At 51.7% G+C, this 22,375-nt stretch overlaps 1 protein-coding gene across 1 annotated transcript in view; it reads left to right on the top strand.

Annotated features, from left to right (window-relative positions):
* The first annotated feature begins 18,092 nt into the window (after window positions 1-18,092).
* Window positions 18,093-22,375, top strand: part of GRID1 (glutamate ionotropic receptor delta type subunit 1) — a 900,473-nt gene continuing 896,190 nt past the window's right edge. The window contains exons 1-2 of the mRNA XM_075559162.1: window positions 18,093-18,171; window positions 20,297-20,452. Of these exons, the coding sequence (XP_075415277.1) occupies window positions 18,093-18,171; window positions 20,297-20,452 (235 nt within the window). The remainder of the gene's footprint in view (window positions 18,172-20,296; window positions 20,453-22,375) is intronic.

Raw genomic sequence — 22,375 nt, 5'->3', positions numbered from 1 at the left:
TACAGCGATCGTGTCAGGAAGGTGTGCATAATGGAATGCCAATTTAATATAACAAAGTGTTCTTGCATTGAGTAGGTACTTTAGTGGAGGTCCAATGTCCATCTGCTGCCTTAATACTAAACCTATAAATATATGCACGTAGATTTATTTCCCCACCATCCTATATATATTTACATATGTACATGTCTGTATTTAGACTTCTATAAATACCCTTGGCCTGCTAGTTCTTTCTTCTGTTTCCTTTTACTTTCCTCTTGTCTCACTATCATGCTCAGCCTTCATTTGGGTTTCAGTAATTTCTCTCGGTTACATTGCCCTTGCTGAATCCCTACCAGTCCTCTCACACCCTCCTTGCCACTAATTTTGGATCACTTGTTGCTCTCTTGTCCCTGGGTTGGTCATCACCACCTCCTTTCTCCCTCCTCCCTCTCTCCAGTGTTCCCCCAGAACCATCAGTCCCATTGTTTTCTCTTCTAGGCTGCTCATTCAGTCTATCTTATTTAGATAGATCCGCAGAGATAATAATATGCACCAAAAAACAAGGCATAGCAAGACAAAGTGACAAAAGAGAACACAATGATGACAACAAAAAAGAAAACCAATGACCCAGAAAAGAATAAATTAATTTAAAAAGAAAGAAAAAATTAATACATTTTAAAAAGAAAGAAAAACCTGTAAATAGATCAAGGTCTGATTTTTTACCTCTAGGCGTGTCCTCCAGTCAAGTTGGATGGGGTGCCACGCTCTGGCCCCAAAGTCTATCCTTTGAACTCCCTCGGGAGCTCCCTGCTCTGCTCCCTCCGTTGCTCTGCCGCACGCCTTTAATGTTTTGCTCGGTGTCATGAAGTCAGACCGGGCCAATCCCGACACTGAGTCTCCAGTGTTGTCCCCCATAGGGCCATGGGTCAGCGAGGGACATCGCTGAAGACAAATGTGTGCATAAGCAAATGTGAAGAAAGCTGATGGTGCCCGGCTGTCAAAAGATATAGTATCTGGGGTCTTAAAGGTTTGAAGATAAACAAGCGGCCATCCAGTGGAAAAGCAACAAAGCCCGCATGGAAGAAGCACACGGGCCTGTGTGATCAGTTGGCGAAAGGATTAGTGATCAGGCATCAAAGAAGAAAAAAAAAGCATATCATTGTAAATGAGAGTGAGTGTAGAGTGGAGACCCAAAGCCCATGTGTAGGCAACTGGACACTCCCTTACAGAAGGGTCGCAGGGAGGAGATGAGTCAGTCAGGGTGCAGGGTAGCAACGATGAAACATACAACTTTCCTCTAGTTCTTAAATGCTTTCTCTCCCCACTATCACGATCCCAATTCTACCTTACAAATCTGGCTAGACCAGAGGATGGAAATTGGTACAGATAGCAACTGGAAACAAATGGAATCTAGGACAGATGATCCCTCAGGACCAATGCTGAGAGTGGCGATACCTGAAGGGTGAAAGAAAGGTGGGGTAAAAAGGGGGAACCGATTACAAGGATCTACATATAACCTCCTCCCTGGGGGACAACTAACAGAAAAATGGGTGAAGGGAGATATCGGACAGTATAAGATATGACAAAGTAATAATTTATAAATTATCAAAGGTTCATGAGAGAGGGGGGAGTGGGGAGGGATGAGGAAAATGAGGAGCTGATATCAAGGGCTCAAGTAGAAAGAAAATGTTTTGAGAATGATGATGGCAACCAATGTACAAATGTGCTTGATACAATGGATATATGTATGGATTGTGATAAGAATTGAATGAGCCCCCAATAAAATGATTTTATAAAAAGCCTAGCTTTTAAGACAACAGATGTTATTCTTTCTGTTAGCCAGCCACATCTGATTTCTTCACCATGATTTTCTATGCACCCATATCCTCAGTGACTGTTTTGTGAGGGCTAGTATTGAGCAGGGCCATATTATAAGAACTAATTGTTCTAAGATCATGACTTAGATTAAGCACAAGTTCAAAATATATTAATATATCTAATAATATAATATACATACATTTTAATGTATATTTATATATACACATGACGGCAAATGTTATAGAATTTAAAATGCTAGCAAAGCCTTTTAGACAAAAAATGGAGCATTAACATAATTTAAAACTCAATTTAAAACACTGCTTAAAAAATAGCAAAAAAGAGGAACTGGAAACACAGGGAAGCCAGGGTGGATGATCCCTTCAGGACCAGTGGTGTGAGTGGAGTGGCTGTACCGGGAGGTGTAGGAAGGGTAGGGTGGAAAGGGGGAACCAATTACAAGGACTACATATAACCTCCTCCCTGGGGGACAGACAACACAAAAGTGGGTGAAGCGAGACGTCAGACAGTGCAAGATATGACACAATAGTAATTTATAAATTATCAGGGTTCATGAGGGAAGGGGGAAAGGGGGAAAAATGAGCTGATGTCAGGGGCTTAGGTGGAGAGCAAATGTTTTGAGAATGAGGAGGGCAATGAATGTACAAATGTGCTTTACACAATTGATGTAGGTATGGATTGTGATAAGAGTTGTATGAGCCACTAATAAAATGATTTAAAAAAAAAGAAATGGAAAACAGGGAGAAGAAAGGACCAGAAAACAAAGAAACAAACAAACAAAAGGTATGGTTCAATTCACATAGTGGGATTTCCAAATCGACTCTTTCTGATGGGGCTTATGTATACCTTGAAAATACAAAATTTAAAATCTAGGCAGCCTATAGCATGCAGCCAGAGGGCTGAAAGGAGACTTAATAAAAATGCATAATTAATATGACAATCCTGGACAGATTCTTTCACTGGCAGTCCACAGAAATCATGTTAAGCATTTATTCACAGGCAATTCTCTTCTTCACTCTAGAATTAATCAAAAATTCTATGAGAGTTTTGAGAGTCAATCCTAAGGATTCAGGGTCCAAACTAGAGTCCAAGAAGCCATTTTCTTGGAAGAGAAAAAGAACTGAGAGTTTTCTTATTTCTTTTTAAAATCATTTTATTGGGGGCTCATACAGCCCTTATCACAATCCATATATACGTCCATTGTGTCACGCACAGTTTATCTGATTGCTTTATGGAAAACAGCTGTGATCTCTAACTAGATACAAAAACATAAGCTGACACACACAAAGCTCTCGAAAACAAAGTGAAACAGAAATGGGATTCATGCAGCTTATTTCTCCTGAGCCAAAAGCAGAGACGGGGATTCATCGCACGTGACAGGGATCTGAGAAGGTGGCTGATAAGGTCCCTCATAAACCACCTGAACAGCTCATCTGAACCCTATGGATTTTATAGGATAAAGATAGAGAAGAGCATTGGTGGTGAAAATGTCTAGGGCCTGAGGTCATCTTTGGGGTAGGGAGAGGGTTGACCAGCCCCCTGACGGGACCTGAGGTAAGTGCTTGAAGTACTGGACCAGGCCCCTGAAGGTACTTTGTGTTTATTCTTTCTGCTGATCACAACTCCCCAACTTCAGATGTCTTCTTTAGGCCCCACATGGATTGGCTTCCCTCTGTTTCTGAGAACAGCTTCCAGGCTTTTTTTATGAGTCATCTGAAACTATATGACTAATTCACTTTTCTCTACTCCCCCTGTGGGGTAGTTACATCATCTGGTGTCAATTTGAGAGGATTACAAGGGAAGGGGTGGAGTCTGGCCTGTCAATCAAGATCTAACCAATGAGGCCTCTGTGTGGGCATGGCCTTCCCTGAGAATTCTGGGAACTCCTGTATTTTTTCCACTTTGGAGGCAGGAGACTATCTCTCTTTCTCTCTCCTCTCACTTCCTTGGAGACTCTCTACTGACAAGGCTGACTCCCTTCGAGACATCCCTGAGGAGAAGTCACATGGACAAACTCTGATGCAGCCAGAACCCTGGACCTGGAGAAGCCACATGGAGACTCCTGCCAGTGCTGAGATGCTTACAATGCCACTGGATCTACAAGACTTCCCATTCACTGGTCTGTGATCTTCCTGCATTTGGCATCATTGCGTGTGTTTGTGAGTCTGAAAAGGACTTAATAGACTGCTGTTGGACATATGGGCTAACATCGGATTTATGGCCTTGATCTGGGCTGTGCTGGGATGTTTTTCAATATTCAACTGCTCTTGTATATAAACTGCTTTCTTATACATATATGCATGTTTATGAATTTGTTTCTCTTGTCTACCCGGACTAACACAGCCTGGTTAATTTTATGAAATGAGAAGTTACAGTTATAGTGAGGATTAATTAGTACAGACCCTACACTTCTCATACTGTAATCCTTCTTTAATGAGCACATTCACCTTTCCTTATCTTTAACTTTCTTCCAACTTTCTACACCTTACACTAGACCTATACATTTCTTTTATCATCTTTCATATGATTCTCATATTCTGGCATAAGCAGACATTCTATGGTAGACCTAACTACTTTTTTCCCTTCTAAAAGGATGAATTCTTTCTTTTTTTTCCTTCCATCTTTTGTATTTCTTTTATTTATTTTTTCTTAATCACTTTATTGGGGGCTCATACAACTCTTATCATAATCCATACATAAATCAATTGTGTAAAGCACATTTCTACATTCGTTGCCCTCATCATTCTCAAAATATTTGCTCTCCAATGAAGCCCCTGGCATCAGCTCCTCATTTCCCCCCTCCCTCCCTGCTGCCCTCTCACTCATGAACCCTTGATAATTTATAAATTATTATTATTTTGTCATGTCTTACACTGTCCGACGTCTCCCTTCACCCACTTTTCTGTTAGTCATCCCCCAGGGAGGAGGTTACACGTAGAGCCCTGTAATCTCTTCCCTCTTTCCACCTCACCCTCCCTCTACCACCTGCTCTGAGCAGGAATATCGTCCTCAAGGCTTGGTGGGCCAGGATGTGCTCCACTCTCTCTTCCTCTCCCTTCATTTGCTCCCGTGTGCTCTGATCAGACATGTCCCTCTCCCAGAGCTGCAGATTTAGTGCTCTCCTCTGAAATAAATTCCTCTGGGGGAAGGGCAGGTAGTTGGGATTGGGGCCAGCCCCTTAGATGTTTCTACTGGTTCCCTACTCCATGCCGGCATGTTGCAGTCACTTCTTGGGGCACTGGGTTGAAGTCTGGTCCCTCTTTCCCTGTGGAGATATGAACAATACCCCCCCCCTTGGGTGGGTTAGTGCCCTGTGCCCCCGCTACCAGATGGACTCTTGTGTTCTTCTGTTCCATTTGTTCTCCATCTAAACTTGCTCTGATTTTTGGCACCTTATTTTATCTATCTAAATTCCTTTCTCTTTTTCATCTTGCTTCTACGATTTTTCTTCATTTGAAACCCTTGGATTATTTAATGTAACTCACTTCTATACACACACACACACAACTGCCCAATCTAACCATTTCATTAATTCTTTATAACCTTAAAGCAACTTAATTCACAAGCACAAACGGAGTTCCGACAAAATAATGGAAGGGACAAAACCAAAACCAATTTCCTTTCTGCTCTGAATTCCAGTTGTGGAGAATCATAAAAAAGCTTTTACATAAATTATTTCATCTTATTTACTTGACCTTTTGCAAAACAATTCAGGCTTTGGGATAGTATCATAATTTAAGGATCCACTTAAAGGCCATCTTTCGCTCGAGTCTCGATGGTATGTAGGCCAGGCTGTAGAGTACAGTAAATATTAGTCTTTTTCAGTGCTGTCAAACAGGGGCATGCTCATAAACAGACAAGATTCATCACAACAGACTTTTCCTCCAGGAGGGAAACATTCACTTTCATCATTACCATGCTTACCCGAAACGGATTCCACAGACAAATACAGCAGTGTGAAGCATACCTGGGGCCAAACAGAACTTGCTGATTCTTTCGAGTCTGGTTCCAAGCCTCTAGATCCAGCGGCTCATCCCCTCCAGGTGTTCGGTTATGTCAAAGATGAGATATAATGCAATGCTTTGTGTCCAGTAGCATTTATCCCTGTTGTCCGTAAGTCTTCTGCCCCTCTTTGTATCTTTCTTTGCTTTACTGATATGGGGCTGATAGCCACTGATTGTGTGTTGCCTTGCTGTTTAGTAACTTTATTACATTATCTAATTAAAGAGACCTTGTGACACCGTGGTTTAGGGATAGGGCTGCTGATGGCACGGCTGGTGATTCAGATCCATCAGCCACCACGCAGCAGAAAGATGTAGCTAATTGCACTCAGAAAGGCTTACAGCCCCAGAAAGCCTCTACAGGCTTGTTATCAGCTGGAATCAATTCAATGCCAGTGGTTTGGTTTTGGTTATTATGTAATTAGTTATTTCCCTTCCCTCCTACCTATCAAATAATATTTTCTGTGTGTAACCTTATTATAATACTTGTCCTTTTGTTAGTAATTTATTTCACTCAGCATAATGTCCTCCAGGTTCAACCACATTATGAGATGTTTCTTGGCTTTGCGGTTGTTCTTTAAAATCGCATAATACTCCATTGTGTGTACATACTGTGGTTTGTTCATTTATCCATTGGTGGGTACTTAGCTGGTTTCCATCTTTTTGCTTTTTTGAGTAAGGTGATGAACAAGGGTTACTTTGATCTATTCACGTTCTGGATCAAATTTCTTTAGGGTATATGCCTAGTAATGGGAATTGTTGGATCGAATGATATTTCTATTTCCAACTTTTTCAGGAGTTATCTTCTGTGGTTGCGCCATATGACAATCCCAAAGCAGTGCATGAGCGTTCCAATCTCACCACATCTTTACCAGCATCTGTTGTTTTCTGTCTTAATGAACTTGCTATTATTGTTGGGGTGACAAAGTATCTCACTGCTGTTTTCATGTACACTTCTTCAATGGCTAAGGAGGAGCCCTGATGGCGTAGTGGTTATGTATGTGTTGGGCCACTAACTGCAATGTCAGCAGTTCGAATCCACCAGTGCTCCTTAGGAGAAAGACGGGGCTTTCTACTCCTGGATAGAGTGACAGTCTCAGAAACTCCCAGGGACACTTCTACTCTGTCGTGTAAGGTCACTATGAGTCAGCACCCACTCTATGGAAGGGAGCTTGGTTCCTTCTTGGAGTGGCTAAGGAACATGAGACTTTCTTCATGTGTTTGTTGGTGGCTTGAATGTCTTCTTTGCTGAAGAGTTTGTTCATATCCTCTACCCATTTAAAAAATTTTGGTTGGTTATCTTCTTGTTGTTGAAGAGTTAAAGTTTTTCTAGAAAATTTTTGACACATCTCATTGGAAGTGTTATTGTCAAATGTCCCCCCACCCACCTCCAATTTGGTTCTCTTTATTCTTTTTTTGGAAAAGTCTTCTGGTGCATATAAGTATTTAAATTTCAGAATGATCTCATTTATCCTTTTCTGTGAGGAAGCAGGGCCCGAACTGCCCGGTAGCTAGAAGCTGCACACCGTGGGCACGTCACCAAGCCCCATCCCGCGCAGACCCTCTTCCCGCAAAGGATCGTAGGGCGCCTGGGATGAGCGCCACTCCAGTCATCATGCTGGAGCCTGGGATCTGCTGGAAGCTTGGTTCCCTGTTGCAGCACAAGGCTAGCACTTTGAAGTCACTAGCTGCTCCACAGGAGAAAGAAGAGGCTTTCTATGCCCCAAACCAGTCACAGTCTTTGAAGCCCACGGGGGCAGTTCTAGCTTGTCCTGTAGGGTCTCTGTGTGTTGGAATTGACACCATTGAAGTTCTTTTTTTTTAGGGTTTGAACTTTAACAAATTTCATGGAGGGTCCAGTGAAGGCCCAGCCAGGTCTGTGGAAAATGCACGCTCACATCATAAGAACTACGAAATGTAGTGAGCCCTCAAGTCCTGGTGCAGTAGCGGATTACATGTGGGGCTGTTAAACCTAAAACCAGCACTTAGAAACCACCAGCCAGTTGGAGGGAGAGCATCAATCAGACTTTCTAGTTCCCTAAAGATGTACAATCTTGGAAACCCACAGGGGCCATTCTTCCCTGTCCTATAGGGTGCCTCTGAATCAGAATCAACTAGATGGCAGTGTTTATACACATGGTTAGTTTCATGGGCTGTGTATCAATCAACTTTCTAAGAAATTACATTTGAAGTAGTCTTCATACAACAGCTGATAGTTATACGAATAATGACAATTACAGTAAGTATCATTAATTCAGTCAATAGTGAATACTAAAATACGAACTGGAAAAAACATTTTTAGAAACATGTTTTTGAAAGTTTTATTTATTTTTGTTTGCTGCAATAGTGGAAAGGTTTACCTAGAGAAATTAATAAAACTGAAGGGAAGCGGATTCACCTTTTGACCATCCAGCTGCCCTCAGCTCTTCCTCTTCCTGGGAGAGATGGAATGATGGGGAAGGGAGGGAGGCTTGAATTGGGGAATCAAGCCTGGGGAGCCCCGAGCCTGTTCCCCGAAATCGCCGGCAGGGGGAAGCATTGTATCACGGCTACCCCACTCGCCCGTCCCCAGCAGCTGCAGAGTGCGGGTCAGGAGATACCTTGCTTCCCGCGCTCAGGCCGGCCTGGGGGTCGCTGTCAGACCCCCGAAAGGGTGGAGACTGGAGGCCTTGAAGTGCTCCTGGGTTTCCCTCCCGAGCCCAACGTGGGTTGGGTGGCCCAGAAGAAAGGGTGCGCCTGGGCTGGAAGGCACCTCGCTCCTGCCCCTGCTGGAGTTCGCCTTCTTCCAGACTTCCTTGGCATTCCAGGTCAGCCCCGGTGGGAGGCTCCGTCTTTGGGGGCCTGGAATGGCTCTCCACCTGGATCTGCCCACGCCCCTCCCTGGACCGCATGTTCAGAGGTGTAACTGGTCCACTTGGCCCTGACCTGGGAGACGTGGTTCCCTCTGGATGCTCCTGGGCCAGTGGAGGTGCCTGGCCTCCTGGGCAGGACGGTCTTCTTGTAAGGGTCCCAGACCTAGAGCCTCAGGGATTCCTGGGATGGAGGTCTGCAGGGACACCGGATCAGTCTCACATTGCCTGGAAGGTTTGAACACTGGTGGAGGGGACCTGTTACCAGCGGGTGCAGGCTCCCCTCCTTGCGATCCTGGGGCAGGAAGAAAAGCTACCAACACCCACACAGTGGCAAAAGGATGATCCGTGGCTCCAGTGATGAGGGAAATGCATAGTTAGACGGCGTTTGGATGTACTGCTGGACTTCCTAGGGCAAAGGAAAGAAAGGATGGAAGGAAGGGAGGGAGGGAGGGAAGGCGGAAGAGAGAGACGATGTGTACCCTGTTTCCCCGAAAATAAGACAGTGCTCCCAAAGATGCGCTAGCTCTTATTTTCAGGGGATGTCTTATTTTTCCATGAAGAAGAATATGGTACACATTTATTGTTTAATTAAAAGCGACCTCACACTTCCTGTCTGATCTGGCTGCGCTGTGGCGCCCGCTGCTACAGTCCAGAGTCCAGAGTTACGGTAGCTTGTGTGTGTGTGTGTGTGTGTGAAGCTTATTTTCGAGGAGGTCTTATTTTTGGGGGATGCCTTATATTTCAGTAAGAGGCTTAACTGTAAGTAGGTCTTATTTTTGGGGGATGTCTTACTTTCGGGGAAACAGGATAGTTCTAGTGGATTAGAAGAGGAACAAGTACTCTCCTGAATTGCTCGTACAAGTGTAAACTGGTTTTAAAAAGCTCCCCAGAGTCACTTGGGAAAGATGTATTAAGGGACTTAAATTGTGCATCAACGTTGACTCAGCAAGCCCACCTTTTGGCCTTTATTCTAAGAAAACACTGCATAAGACCTAAGATGGGATGTATCACTACTTTTGTATTTGTTGATAATGGTGAAAATTGGGGAGGAGAAAGGAGTCTGACAGCAAGTGACTAATTGAAGAGAGTATTCATGGGATAGAATTGTTACCAAATATTGAAACCCATCCATGGCAGGGGGAATCATCATGGGGAAATAGGCGCTCACTCAGTGCTTAACGAAGGAAACGTGTATTTACTGAGCATCCCCCAGGATATTTCAGGAGCTAGTAACTACCCCATCGCTACTGTGTCACAATGGAACTGTGCTCCACAAGGTTTTCTCTGGCTGGTTTATCAGAAGTTGCTCCGCAGGCCTTTCTCTCAAGGTGTCTCTGGGTGGACTTGGCCCTTCCAGTTGGCAGCTGATCACAGTCACTGTTGGCACACCCAAGGGCTTCCTTGTGCCACCCACAGAGGGTAACATCATCAATAAGCTAGACACGATCCGATCCCAGTTCTCATGAGCCTGGCCACCGAGGTGGCAGTCTACATGCAAGTGGAAAATAAATACATTTCAAGCAGTGCACTTTCAGGCAGGGATACTGTTGCAATAGAAAACAATCGTTTCTGCCCAGAACCAAAGACAGGAAGAGGAGCGCCACAGTGCTCGCCGTGGGTCTGTCTGGGGGTGGTTTCAAGGAGTTGCAGCCAGCAATAACAAGAGACGGCGTTATCACACAGATTGGTCCCAGCGATGTCGTCAGGACTGAGCCTGGTCATCTCATGGACCTGCCATATCCTGCCCTGTGGGCTGTGAGCTCCACGCCTGTCACTGCAGGGTCACAGGAGGCAACTGGTCTCCTGTCCAGGTCAAAAGCCTTTCTTCTCCTCGGATTCCACCCGCTGTCCTGGAGCCGAGCTTCTGCTGGTGTTTCGTTGGGTCAACCATGTCCCGTGTCCAGCTCTAGCAGAAGGGAAATCTGGAACAAAGAGGGGGTGTCATGGGCAGTGTTAACTTTCTTCTCTGCAGTTTTCTCTGTGTGTGTGTGTGTGTGTGTGTGTGTTTTCTAAACCGAATCGACCATCAAAATAAGCTTCTGTACACAGGAAACAAAAGGCGTTTTGTCTTTTAGGAAATAGGGTGGGGTGGGCTGCTGCGTGGGATGGCAGCGTCGCGGGCAGCGACTGCAGCTGGACCGTTGACGGCCTGGTGCTGTGCTCCCGAGGCCCCTCCTGCCAGCTTTTCACGTTCATGACCCAATGACGCCATTGCTCTGAGCCTCAGTGATCTAACTCCTCTGCAGGGTGGGCAGAAGAGTCCTGTTCTCATAGGCTTTTAAGTACATCTCAGAGCACGACGCACAGGACCCAGTGTGTGCTAGCGAAGGAGGGATTGCGCTCCAGTCCTGTCCCTCCTCGAGCCGTGGCCCCCATCTCTGAGGACAGCTTCTGCCTCAGCTTTTACCATGGACTTATCTGGATTGCAGAGACAGTGAGGGGAGCCCCCCTGCAGGGTCTCCAATCTGCAGGCGTGGTCCTTTCTGCACCCCCTTCTCCTTTGGGCATTGCTGGCCCATGCACGGTGGTGAGTGCCTAGAGGGCTTCTGCCACTGGCCTGGCATATGCTTCTTCTCCTTCTCCTTTCGGGCCTCGCCTTAAGGACTTTGTTCCCGGTTATGCCTTCTCTTGACCCCCAACTTCTATTCTAATGCTTTATTTTCCATAGAAAGAACCCTAGCCTCTTGGAAGTTAGGAACGTTGACTCAGGCTGCCTAGCGTTGGTGGTGGCCATGGGACCATGCTATCTAGATTCAGGGACAGCTGGCCCCATCTTGGCTGGAGGGGCCCTAGGCAGCCTGGACTTCAAGGCAAGCTTCCTGGGAGTATGGCTGGGAGGTAGCACCACCTCCCTTCAGGTTTACAGGCTGCTAAATGCACCGTGACACCCAGACAGAGAAAATCAATCAAAATTTCATTTCATCGCCTGATAAAAGAAGAGGTTTACAGGCTGGAAAACCTGCTCTTAGGAGGGATTGTGTCCATGAGCGGGGTGACCACATCTGTTAGGGGCTGCATCTAGCAGGAGGGCAGGATGTGGGGAAGGGGCTTCATCTGCCACATGAACTGGGGCTTCTGGTGGACGCAGCTTCTCTTTGCCCTCTGCGCCTGACTGAGGATAGAATGGGGAGGATGAGCCGTGTCAGCGGGGTCTGGGTCCCCACTGTCCAGACTCTAGCCGTGTTCAGGCCGGGCAAGCCAGGTGTGGGGTCCAGTGAACCCCAGGATCCCTCTCCTCATCTGTAGCCCCATTCTTGGGGAAGATTGAGAACCATGAGTGAAACAGGCTGTAGGGTCAGAATGGGACACTTCATGTGCGCTCTTTGGTGGCCAAGAGGTTAAGGCCATTCACCCTCTGCTCTCAATCCATTTCTGTGGGTCAGGGGTTGTTCTCCTCCAGAATGCCTATGGATGTCATGATGGCCACATGTCTCTGGCTGCCAGTAGGCCACTTGAGTAAGGCCCCTTCAGGGAGACATGTCTGGGGAGGGTTATGTCTGATCTCAGGATGTTGTCTCAGGTCTGGCCTGGGTCCTCTGCTGATGCCTACTTCCTGTTGCTCACCCTTGGCCTTCCCTGACAGGCTTCTACCCCCATGTCTTTCAGCTCTGGGGACAGGCAGACAGGTCAAAGTTTCCTTACCTGCTAATTGGACCTGTCCATCACCAGGGCCAATGAAAAGAGGTTTTTAGTGCCTATGGGTGGAGAAGAAGAGAAGGGGGAAGCGCCTCCTTGAAGCTTGCCTCTGGGAGACGGGGAGGGAAGGGGCCAGCCTTTGAGCTTAAAGAAAGCCTCTCAGGGCTGGTGGTTACAAACTGTGGTCGACAATAGGCCCTTTCTCGAAATACAATCTGACACAATTCCTTGTGGTTGCATGGGACTGATGGTGGAAAGTACTTGGGGTTCTTCGCCCCAGAAACCCCAGGCCTCTCTGAAGAACTTCCCAGACCTATGGGTACTTGCTTGGGGAATCAGTGTCTTAGCAAGAGAGTAGGACCCGGGTTTGGAGGCCCGGACAAAGGCGATCGCTTGCTGCGTGCCCTCTCCAGGAACTTTGCCCTGTGTCAAGGAGGTTACTTTGAGGGCTAAGATGAGTCTGATTCAAGTCATGGGATTTTCTTTTTAAAAAAATTAACTCCTCATATATATTTTTAACATTTTATTAGGGGCTCATACAACTCTTATCACAATCCATACATATACATACAATTGTATAAAGCACATCTGTACATTCCCTGCCCTAATCATTCTCGAAGCATTTGCTCTCCACTCAAGCCCCCTGCCTCAGATCCTCTTTTTCCGTCATGGGATATTCAATGGCCTCATATGCATGTGAAAGTTGGATATTGAAGAAGGAAGAATAATTGATGCATTTGGATCATGTTTGCTGGTGAGGAATATTGAAAGCACCATGGACTGCCAAAAGAACAAACAGATCTGCCTCAAAAGAAATACAGTCAGAGAGGCATGGAAGGCGAGACTTCATCTCACCTTTGGGTATGTTGTCAGGAGAGACCAATCCTTGGAGAAGGGCATCGTGCTTGGTAAGTAGAAGGCCAGCGAAAGAGAGGAAGACCCTTGACAAGACGGACTGACATGGTGACCGTAACAAGGGGCTCACATATAAGAACAATTGTGAGGACGAAGCAGGATCAGGCGGTGTTTCGTTCTGTTGTGTGTAGGGTGGCCGAGAGTCAGAACCCACAGGATGGAACCTAATGACAACGACATAAAAGAATATCAAATAAAAGAAATACAAGCAGAGAAGACAGTAAAAATGAGCTAAACAAGGGCAGCAAGAAAGAGGAAGACTAGGTAGAGGTAATTCATATCCAACCGCAGCTGATGGAAAGGATGGAATCAACTCTATGCTAAGATCCAAGATTTTTCTTGGTGGTGGGGGGGAGAGGGGTTTAAAACTTGATTCCTACTCTTAGCGACCTGATAGGGCAGAGTCCACAGTAAATCTTTAAAGAAGCACACTGCTTCTCTTTCTTCCCAGGAGAGGTTGGTGGGTTTGAAAGACTGGCCTTTTGGTTAGCCACGCAAGGCTAAAGCCACAGCACCTCCAGAGCCCTGCGTCGGGGTGTTAAAAATTGGGAACATTCAGTGGGTTCAGGAAGGAAAGCAGTGGTGGGCTTTCTGAGTTCAGATTCTGGCCAAGTGCAGGTCCCTGGAGTCCCAGCCGCACAGCTCCAAGTCTGCTCCCTCTCAAGTCCTGGGGTGATCCCTGGCCTCCTTCTTCAGCAGGAGCATTCTTCCCAGGCCTGGACTGAGTTCTTAGGAACCCTGGGTGGGTTTGGTGCTAAGATGGGGAAGGGGATGGGCACTAGTGCTTCCATATCAAGCAACTCTTGGGGGATATGCCAACCACCTTGGGGAGGAGCAGCACTTCAGGTAGCTGTTCCTCCGATTTCTAAGTGAGGGTGAGGGGATGGGAAGAACAGAGGTCTGCCATTCTGGAAAGATAAAATCTTCGAGTGACAATGGCTTTAAAACAGACCATGGCCTTCCCCACCCCTAATATGTCATCAACAGCAAGGGCTGTTCCTAACTTGAAGGTCTCGATGGGCTCTGTTGATCTTTTGGCACTCACCTCAATTGCCTTTTGTATGTGACATGTAAACACCATCTCAAGGGGGCGAATGTGAACACAGTGCTTGCACGGGGTACTAAATGAATGGACATCCTTTAGAAAAGTTGGGTTGGCTAAACTCTGTCAAGATTTCTTGCCTTAGTTGTGTATACACACACCTTTGTGTCGTGAGGAGCAAGCCAAGAGGGCTGAGTTCTGGGTTCCCCCAAAACAGGTACTGTGGTAGTTACATAATTTCACATTAATTTAAAGATAAAGGGATGGTATTCAACCTGTCAGGTCACAGCTGGATAGTGCCTTCTTGTGGGCATGGCCTTCTCATAAGGGCCCTGGGAACCTTGCCCCCACCCCCACCCTCTGCCTTCACCTTCCTGCTGCCTGACCCTGGTTGCTGCCAGAGCCACCGCCATTGGATCCATCGGAGTCTGCACCCACTGGCCTGTGATTTTCCTGCATTCTGCATCATTGCTTGTGACCGTGAGTCTGAAGAGGAACTTATGGGCTTGCGTTGGACCGGGCTGGGCTGTTTTCTGGATGGATAATTAGTTTTGGTTAGGAAGCTCTTTCTTACACACGCAAGAGTGTCACTGTATTTGTCTGTTTAGTCGACCCTGCCTAGCACAGGCCCCCTGGGTAAATCACTGCCTTCCTCGGAGCCTTCTCTGACATGGGCATTCTTCCATGACACATAGCATCTTAGCCAGTCTTCCCTGGTCAGTTGATTGCAGGAAGGGTGCGCTTGTTGATTACTTGCAGTTGCTTTCCCCGGAGTCTGGATTGGCAGCCCAGAAGCTACCAGGGCGTAAGAGGACTGGGCTGGACTAGGAGCACTAAGTAACTGCAGGACTTAAGTCCAGTAAGCCCACTCCCACCCCACTCAGAGCTATTGCCTCTTAAGCCGGACATCCCAGCTTCAATGGCAAAACACCAAAAACCAAACCCACTGCCACTGAGTTGATTGGTTGAAAATGCCTTCTCTAGAGGTGGATCTACAGAGGCCCCAATGGACTCGGGCCTGCCTTCTCTCTCAGCTCCAGGGCAAAGTGTACCTCAAGGCTGGGTGAGCGGTGGCCAGGGTGCTCTGGCCTGGAAGGGACGATATGCCCAGCTAGACACATAGGACCTGGAGTTACATGAACGCCTGGAGTTGGTGAAGGGCTATCCACCTTAGCTGCTGGCATACCCAGGACGGGAGGCGAGGTTGCCCCTGGCCACTGCCATATCACTCTTCTCTTTCTTCCGATCCAGGCCAGCCTCCAGCCTTCCTTATTCAGTTGGGACTGAGCTCACCTCTGGATTCAGCCCCGCTGCTGGTTCAGAGCCAACAGTTTCCAGAGGAAGGAGTGTTGCACTGAGTTTGACTCTTAGATCCCTTCTTCATCATTCCAACCAGAAACTGACAAAAGTCTTCATCAAACTATATGTGTTGTTGTTGGTGACGTCTCCTTCATATTTGGGAGGGAATCTTGAGACCTGTCCCACTGTAATTATGCAACTTCTGCCTAGCCAATTAGTACGTCAAGACAAACGTGTGTGTGTGTGTGTGTGTGTGCGCGCGCGCATCCCGTGCCTCATTTGCTAATGGCCGCAGGGAACCAAACAGGAGCCTCACAAAAGGTCCCTGATCTCAACTGATCCCTTGTAGGATGACTGTCATCATCCTTCCAATGTGGAGACAGTGCCCACAGGAAGCTAATTCTTATTCATAAAATCTATTTCTTAGTTTCCTTCTCCCTACATTTCCCTCCCTGAGAGTCAGTGATGGAATCTTGCGGAGTCAGAATGAGACACTAGAGGCTCGGAGTAGCTGGGTGTTCTAAAATTTGGGGCCCCCGAGATGGGTCTCTTGAGGAAGGAATTCCTTTCTGGGTGCACCCCAACCAGCTGGACAGCCAGGCTGCTGGCCTCTCACTCCCTCTGTCCATGTGGCTCCTTGATAGTTCTCCAGTTCAGTTTTCTCTCCACCAGACGGTCCCTGACCAGCTGTCGGCCACAGCCCTCCACGTCTCCCCTGGGGCCCTCTGCACAGCCTCTCCCACTAGCTTTCTGAAATAACCCCCCAGTCGTTTCTTCCTGGATAGCAGTTTGGGCACGGTCACGCACACACGTAAAGGCACACGCGCGCACACACGCACACATTCGTCCTTCTCTCCCTGCCTTGGCACACAGGAGCTCAAGCCTTGGACACTCCCTGCTTCTTCCTCTCAGCCTTTTTAGAACTTGCCTCAGTCACCTCCTCCAGGAAGCCGCCTCCGACGGACTCTATACCCTAGGCTGGTATAGAGTCCCGCACGCACATTTCTCTCAGGATCCTCATCACATCTTTTAATGATCTCTTTAGGGGTTTGCCTCTCCCTTGACTGAGGAACCTCCCCAAGTCCCTCGTGGCCAGCGCACATCCTGGGCCTGGGGTGCTCTCCAGCCAGTGGAGTGAGTCCCTGTGCAGCCCGCCGCCGGGGGCCAGTCCGGATCCGGAGAGGCTCAGCGGTCTCCCGGAACCCGAGGAGTGCCAAGTGGGGCAGGGCTCTTCTGAAGCTCGGCGGGGCTGCGCGTCCGGCTTGCCACCCTCTCTTAGGTTTCAGCCCACAATTCGTTATTTTCAGTGGGCGGTCGGAGGCGGGCAAGCACCTGGCTGGGGAGCGAGTCCCTCTGGGCTCCAGTCCCGAAGGGCGGGCTCTCCCCCATGCTTACGCCGGGGAAGGCTCTGTGCGGGCTCCGAGTGTGAGCCCGCCGGCTATTGGGAGGCTTCTCACGTCCAGGCGCCTCGGTCGCGGCTGCGCTGGTTTCCGGCCATGAATTAGGCTTTAGAGTCGGAGCCTCCGGTTGGACTCCAGGCGGAGGGCACGGCCCGCGGGGCGCGGGGAGGCGCCCGCTGAGGTCCGCGCAGCAGCCAGAGTTCGAACCCAGCCCAGGCTGCGCTCCACGAGCACCTGCTGCGGCCGGCCCGTGGAGCTCCCTGACACCCCGGCGCCGGGCTCAGCTCCCGGTGCTCGTCTCTGCATCACCCCATGGGCTGGCTTCGCTCGGGGCTTTCGGTCCGGGGCGGGGGGCTGCCGCCCAGATGATCGGCGGCCGAGGCTGGGGCGCGCGGGCGCTTCGGGACGCCGAGGCAGTAGGTGGCCGTCCCCCTTCCATTCTGACGCCCCCGACGAACAGGGGTCCAGGGGTCCGGGGACACCACGTCTGTGCGCGCTGTAGCCCGGGCGGGCCGTCGCTGCTGCGCGGGCCTCCGAGCGCCCCTCCGACCGGCCGCACCGTGCGCCCTGCGCCCCCACCGAGCCGAGAGCGCCGCGCGCCGCGCAGCGAGGCTGAGGCTCCGCAGTCACGTGGTCCAGAGGCGGGCGGAGGAGAGGGAGGCGGGCGGGGAGGGGAGGGGGAGCCGAGCCGAGGGGGAGGGGGAGGGGAGGGGGCGTCCTCCGCAGTTCGCTCCTCGCCGGGGCTCAGACACACAGTGAGCCCGGAGCCGCCACGCCGGCCCGGCCGCCCCCGCCGCTGCCGCCCCCGGAGCCGCCTGAGTCGCGGGAAGCGCCGCCGCCTGAGCCGCGGGCCGCCTCCGCCGCGCGGGGCCTGGGCTTGGGCTGCCAGCGGCGCCGCAGCCGCTACAGGAGCGGGAGCGGGAGCCCGACCGCGCGGGGCTGGGCTGGGCTGGGCTGGGCTGCGCTGGGGCGGGCGCAGGGCGCAGGGGCGCGCGCGCGGGGAAGGCGCACGGGCGGGCTCGGCTTTCCCGGGGAGTGGCCGGGACTGCACCGGGACCGGCGCCTCCCCCCCCTCTGCGCTGCCCTTGGCCTCGCCCCGGGCCCGGGCGGATGAGCCGCGCGCCCGGGGGACATGGAAGCGCTGACGCTGTGGCTTCTCCCCTGGATATGCCAGTGCGTGTCGGTGCGGGCCGACTCCATCATTCACATCGGTGAGCGCGGCGGGCGGCCGGGCGGCCGGGCCCCGGCTGGGCGGGGGCCCCGGCGGCGCGCGGTGCGGGGTGCGGGGCGGTGTCAAAACTTGGGGCCCGAGGGGGCCGGCAAGCAATGCTCCCCGGAAGGGCCGCGCCGCGCTGTCCCGCGGAGGGGCCGTGCACCCGCCGCCCCTCTCCCCCGCGGGCCGCTCAGCTCCCGGGGCTCCGATCCCAGCGCGTGGCCCCGCGGCCTTTGCTGTCACTTGGGGCCGTGGCTGCGGAGACCCTGGGACTGGACACGTTTCCAGACTCGAATCCCAGGCTGGCCGTCGGTGGGCTCTGGCAGCTCACAGCAGCAGGGGGCGGGGGGAATGACATGGCCCTCTGGGTCGCCAAGTTGTCTTGGCAGGATCAGAGGTCGGACCCGAGCCGTGTGCGAGTGTGGGCGGGTGGGTGTTATCAGCAAGTGTTGCTGTGCGCGCGCCAGGCAGTGTTGGTGTCACTGCGAAAGGGCGTTGAGGTGTGTGGGGCCATCTGAGCTTGTGTCGGTGCGTGGACGACTGTCAGCCTGTTAGAGTAGACACAGTGTCTACTTGTTTCTCTGGTTCTGTCTGTAGCTTTCGGGGTGTGTGTGTGTGTGTGTGTGTGTTCACGCGTGCGCGTGCGTGTGCCTCTCCTTGTGGCGACTGCAGTTCCATCCTGGACGGTCCCAGAGTTTCCCCGTGGTCCCAGTGTTGGGGCCTGCAGGCGGTCCTGGCCGGCAGGAGCCAAAGAAGCAGCGTGGGCGGTGGGGGAAGGGCAATGAGCGGGAAGGGAAGGATGGGAAGAGATCCTGAGAGAGGAGGCGAAGAGAGGACGCTCTGTGGGGGAATGGGTAAGAGTTGGGAACAGCATTGGAACAATCCCAGAAAGTTGGACCTGTTTGGAAGGCTGAGAGGGGTGGACTTGGGGAAGCCCTTCCGCAGTCGCCTTTCCTGCAAGTTCAGGAAAGACCAGCACGGAGCAGCCGAGCTTGCGAGGTGTTGAGGAGGCAGGAATGACGGGACAGGCAGGGTGGAGGTGGTGTCGGGCAGAGAGGGACTGGGCCTACCCTAAATGTTTCCAAAGCACCCCTTCAGGTTGCTGGAGAAAAATCAATTTTCCTGTCCCAGCGGGGCACGGGTCTCCAAGTCGGCACTGCGGCGCTAAGACGCAGCTTGGAACCTGCAGCTCCTCCAGCTCAGTCCCCAGTAGGGGACCCTCCAGATCTGGCCAGGGGCTAGGCTCCCCAATAGCTCAGGCCAGTCTGAAGGCTCAGGGCGGGCGGGGGCCCTGGAAGAGCAGTCATTTTAGAAGGGCCGTTGGAAAACCTGGGAGAAAGATGAGGGATTTAACTCTGGGTAAAGAACTACATTACGTTCTCGGAAATCCATGGGGACAGTTCTATTATGTTCTTTCGGTCTCCATGAGTCGGAATTGACTTCATGGTAGTGTTTCCCCCCCCTCTTTCTTTCCTGCAAGTGAGAGGGGGAGAGAAATGAAGCGTTCTACACCAGTCAAGGTTTACAGTCTCGGAAACCCACAGGGACAGTTCTGCTCTGTCCTGTAGGGTCCTTGTGAGCCCTTATCCACTCCATGGCAGTGAGTTTGGTTTGGGCTTAGGTAGGATGCCAGGCAAGGTAGCCCCCACCCGTCAGGGCCCTGTGAGCTGCGGGCCAGCCAAGGCCTCTGCTGAAGAGAAGCTGTGGTCTCAGAAAGCCGGCTGGGGTTCTACTTCGGCTCCAACACTCAGTGGGAGACTCCCAGGGCAGAAGGGAGTCATTCACAGTCTACAGAGGACACTACCCACCTGAGGGAACTTTGTCTCCTTGGTTGGGGGTGCTGCCTGAGGCCGCTTCAGTTCGGCCCATCATTGGGGGTGGAGGATGGCTGGGACATGTGATGCCTTGACTGTGAAACACGTGTGTGACCTGGTGGCTACATGTGCAGCGTGCATGTGTAACTCCTGTCAACTGTATGCACGTGTACCCACCAAGCTGGTATCCCAACCCAGTCCTCGCCCAACCTGGAGGGCAGTGGTCCTGTTTGCGCTGTGACGGGAGGGCCTAGGGAATGGAGAGAAGCCTCCTCTCCTGGCTCCTCTTGACCTCTCCTTCTCCCCCAGGGGCCATTTTCGAGGAGAACGCAGCTAAGGACGACAGGGTGTTTCAGTTGGCTGTGTCGGACCTGAGCCTCAACGATGACATCCTGCAGAGCGAGAAGATCACCTACTCCATCAAGGTCATCGAGGCCAACAACCCGTTCCAGGCGGTGCAGGAAGGTGAGTGGCCATCAGCGCCTAGGGCCTGCGAGGCTGTGCAGCAGCCACGGTCATGGAAACGGGCCAGGCGCCGCCCCCCGCCCCCGGTGCACTCTGGTGGCCGCGTGGCCCCCGCGGGTGCAATGGGAGCCTGGTGCTGCGGGGCAGGCCGGGAGAGCCCGGGAGCGCGGCGAGCTGGGCTCCTTGCCAGGGTGCGTTGCGACGTTGGTTATACAGCGCCCTTTCGGCGTGGTGGCCACGCGTGTGCGCCCGGCGCGGGCGGCTCCAAGCCGGCGCGGCTGTGCGCGCAGGTGTGTGTGCTTCGGGCAGGCTTTGTCTCGGCGGGGTTCGCAGGTGGGCGTGCCCGCGTGCCGGGGCCCCGCGTCCGTGGAGCTCCAGTCCGTTGGAGTTTTCCCCGCCGGTCTGGTGTAGGCGACCCCTGCCCGCCTGCCTCCCTCTCCCAGCGCAGTCCGGCCACGCGCTCGCGCCCTCTCAGGGTCACAGGCGGCGCCGCCTCCCCTCCCCTCCCCCCGCCCCACACCTGTGTCCCTCCTCCCTGTTCGCAGGAGCCGGTTTCTCCCCCGCTGTGGCCGCCGTGGGCGCAGGCTTCTCCGCCCGAGCCGGAGGTGGGCGCTGTTTGCCCAGGAAAGGAGTGGAATTAGGCTAGGCCCTGCTGCGGGAAATCCTCCCCCAATCCGGCAACCTCCGTGGCCATCGGGCTGCTGCCGCCTGGGGCGAATGGCCCCTGAGAGCAACAGGTGTGAGGCGTTGCTTTCCGCCCTGTGCTCCCCTCCACTTTTCCGTCGTCTTTAGTCCCCCCGCGCCCCCACCCCCCATTGGCTTGGGGCTCTGGAATTTGGATCCCGCGGTCTAGGGCTGTCTATCCAGGGCCCCCTCTTCTCCTCGCTGCCTCCCTTCCCCTCCCCGCAGAGCCCTGGTGGTTTCCTGGTTACACGCTGGGCTGCTAACCAGGACAGGTCAGTAGTTTGAAACCACCGGCCACTGGGAAAAAGATGAGGCTTTCCACTCCGGTAAAGGGTCCGAGTTTCTTCTACCCTGCCCTATAGAACTGCCAAGAACCAGAATGGACTCAGTGGAGGGCAGGCTTTGTTTTTGTTTTGGCCTTGGTATCCCACTGGTTTCTGTTGAGTAGGCCGTGATAGGCTGCATCTGGCAGCCTGGGAGGCAGGGTTTCTTCACTGGACAATCTGACCTGACAGTGGACTGTGGGCTGGCCAAGCGCCCTGGCCTGCTCCTCTTCCCCAATTCCTAAGGCAGGGCCCATTTTCTGCCATCGGTCCCCTGGGCGACTGCAGGGATATGGTGACTCAAAGAAGCGCTCTGGTCTGGGCCCAGCAGGGAGGGAGCGGGCCCTGGGGAGCTCTGTGTGCTGGAGGGAGGTCTTTGGGGAGTCTCAGTGTTCTGGGGGCAGCAGAGGCTGGAGGGCAGTAAACGGCCTTGGGCAGGAAGGGGCTGCCCATCTCAGGCGCTGGAAATTCCTAGGATGTCTTGATGTGGTTTTACAAATTTGGGGTCCTGTGTAAGTTTTAGGGGTTATGGTGAATCGTTGAGGTATTGTCTATCGTGGGCACTGCTGCTTCTTGCCTTGGCCAATGTCCACTGTTTGATGTCCATCCAGGTATCAGGAGGAGGAGGCTGTGTCTAGCTCTGCCCCACTAACCACCCCCAGAGGTCTCTGTAGCTTTTTCTCTGTTTTGTCCTCAGATAACTGGTTGCAGGTGTGTAGGATGGGTTCCAGCTGTAGACTCTCCTGAAGAGGTAATGACCCGAGCTAGGGCAGGGGTCTGGGAACACCATTTGTGGTGCCTCTTGTCCTCTTGTCACCCTTTCTATGCACATACTTTGCAGATATCCACCTTGTGTCCTCTGGAACTGGAGACACAGTCTCAGAAACCAAAACTTGTTGCCATGGGGTCGGTTCTG

This window comes from Tenrec ecaudatus, chromosome 10, assembly GCF_050624435.1.
Source record: "Tenrec ecaudatus isolate mTenEca1 chromosome 10, mTenEca1.hap1, whole genome shotgun sequence".
NCBI classification, from domain to species: domain Eukaryota; kingdom Metazoa; phylum Chordata; class Mammalia; order Afrosoricida; family Tenrecidae; genus Tenrec; species Tenrec ecaudatus.
Note: the sequence above shows the minus strand (reverse complement) of the source record. Positions and strands in the feature narration are given on the sequence as shown.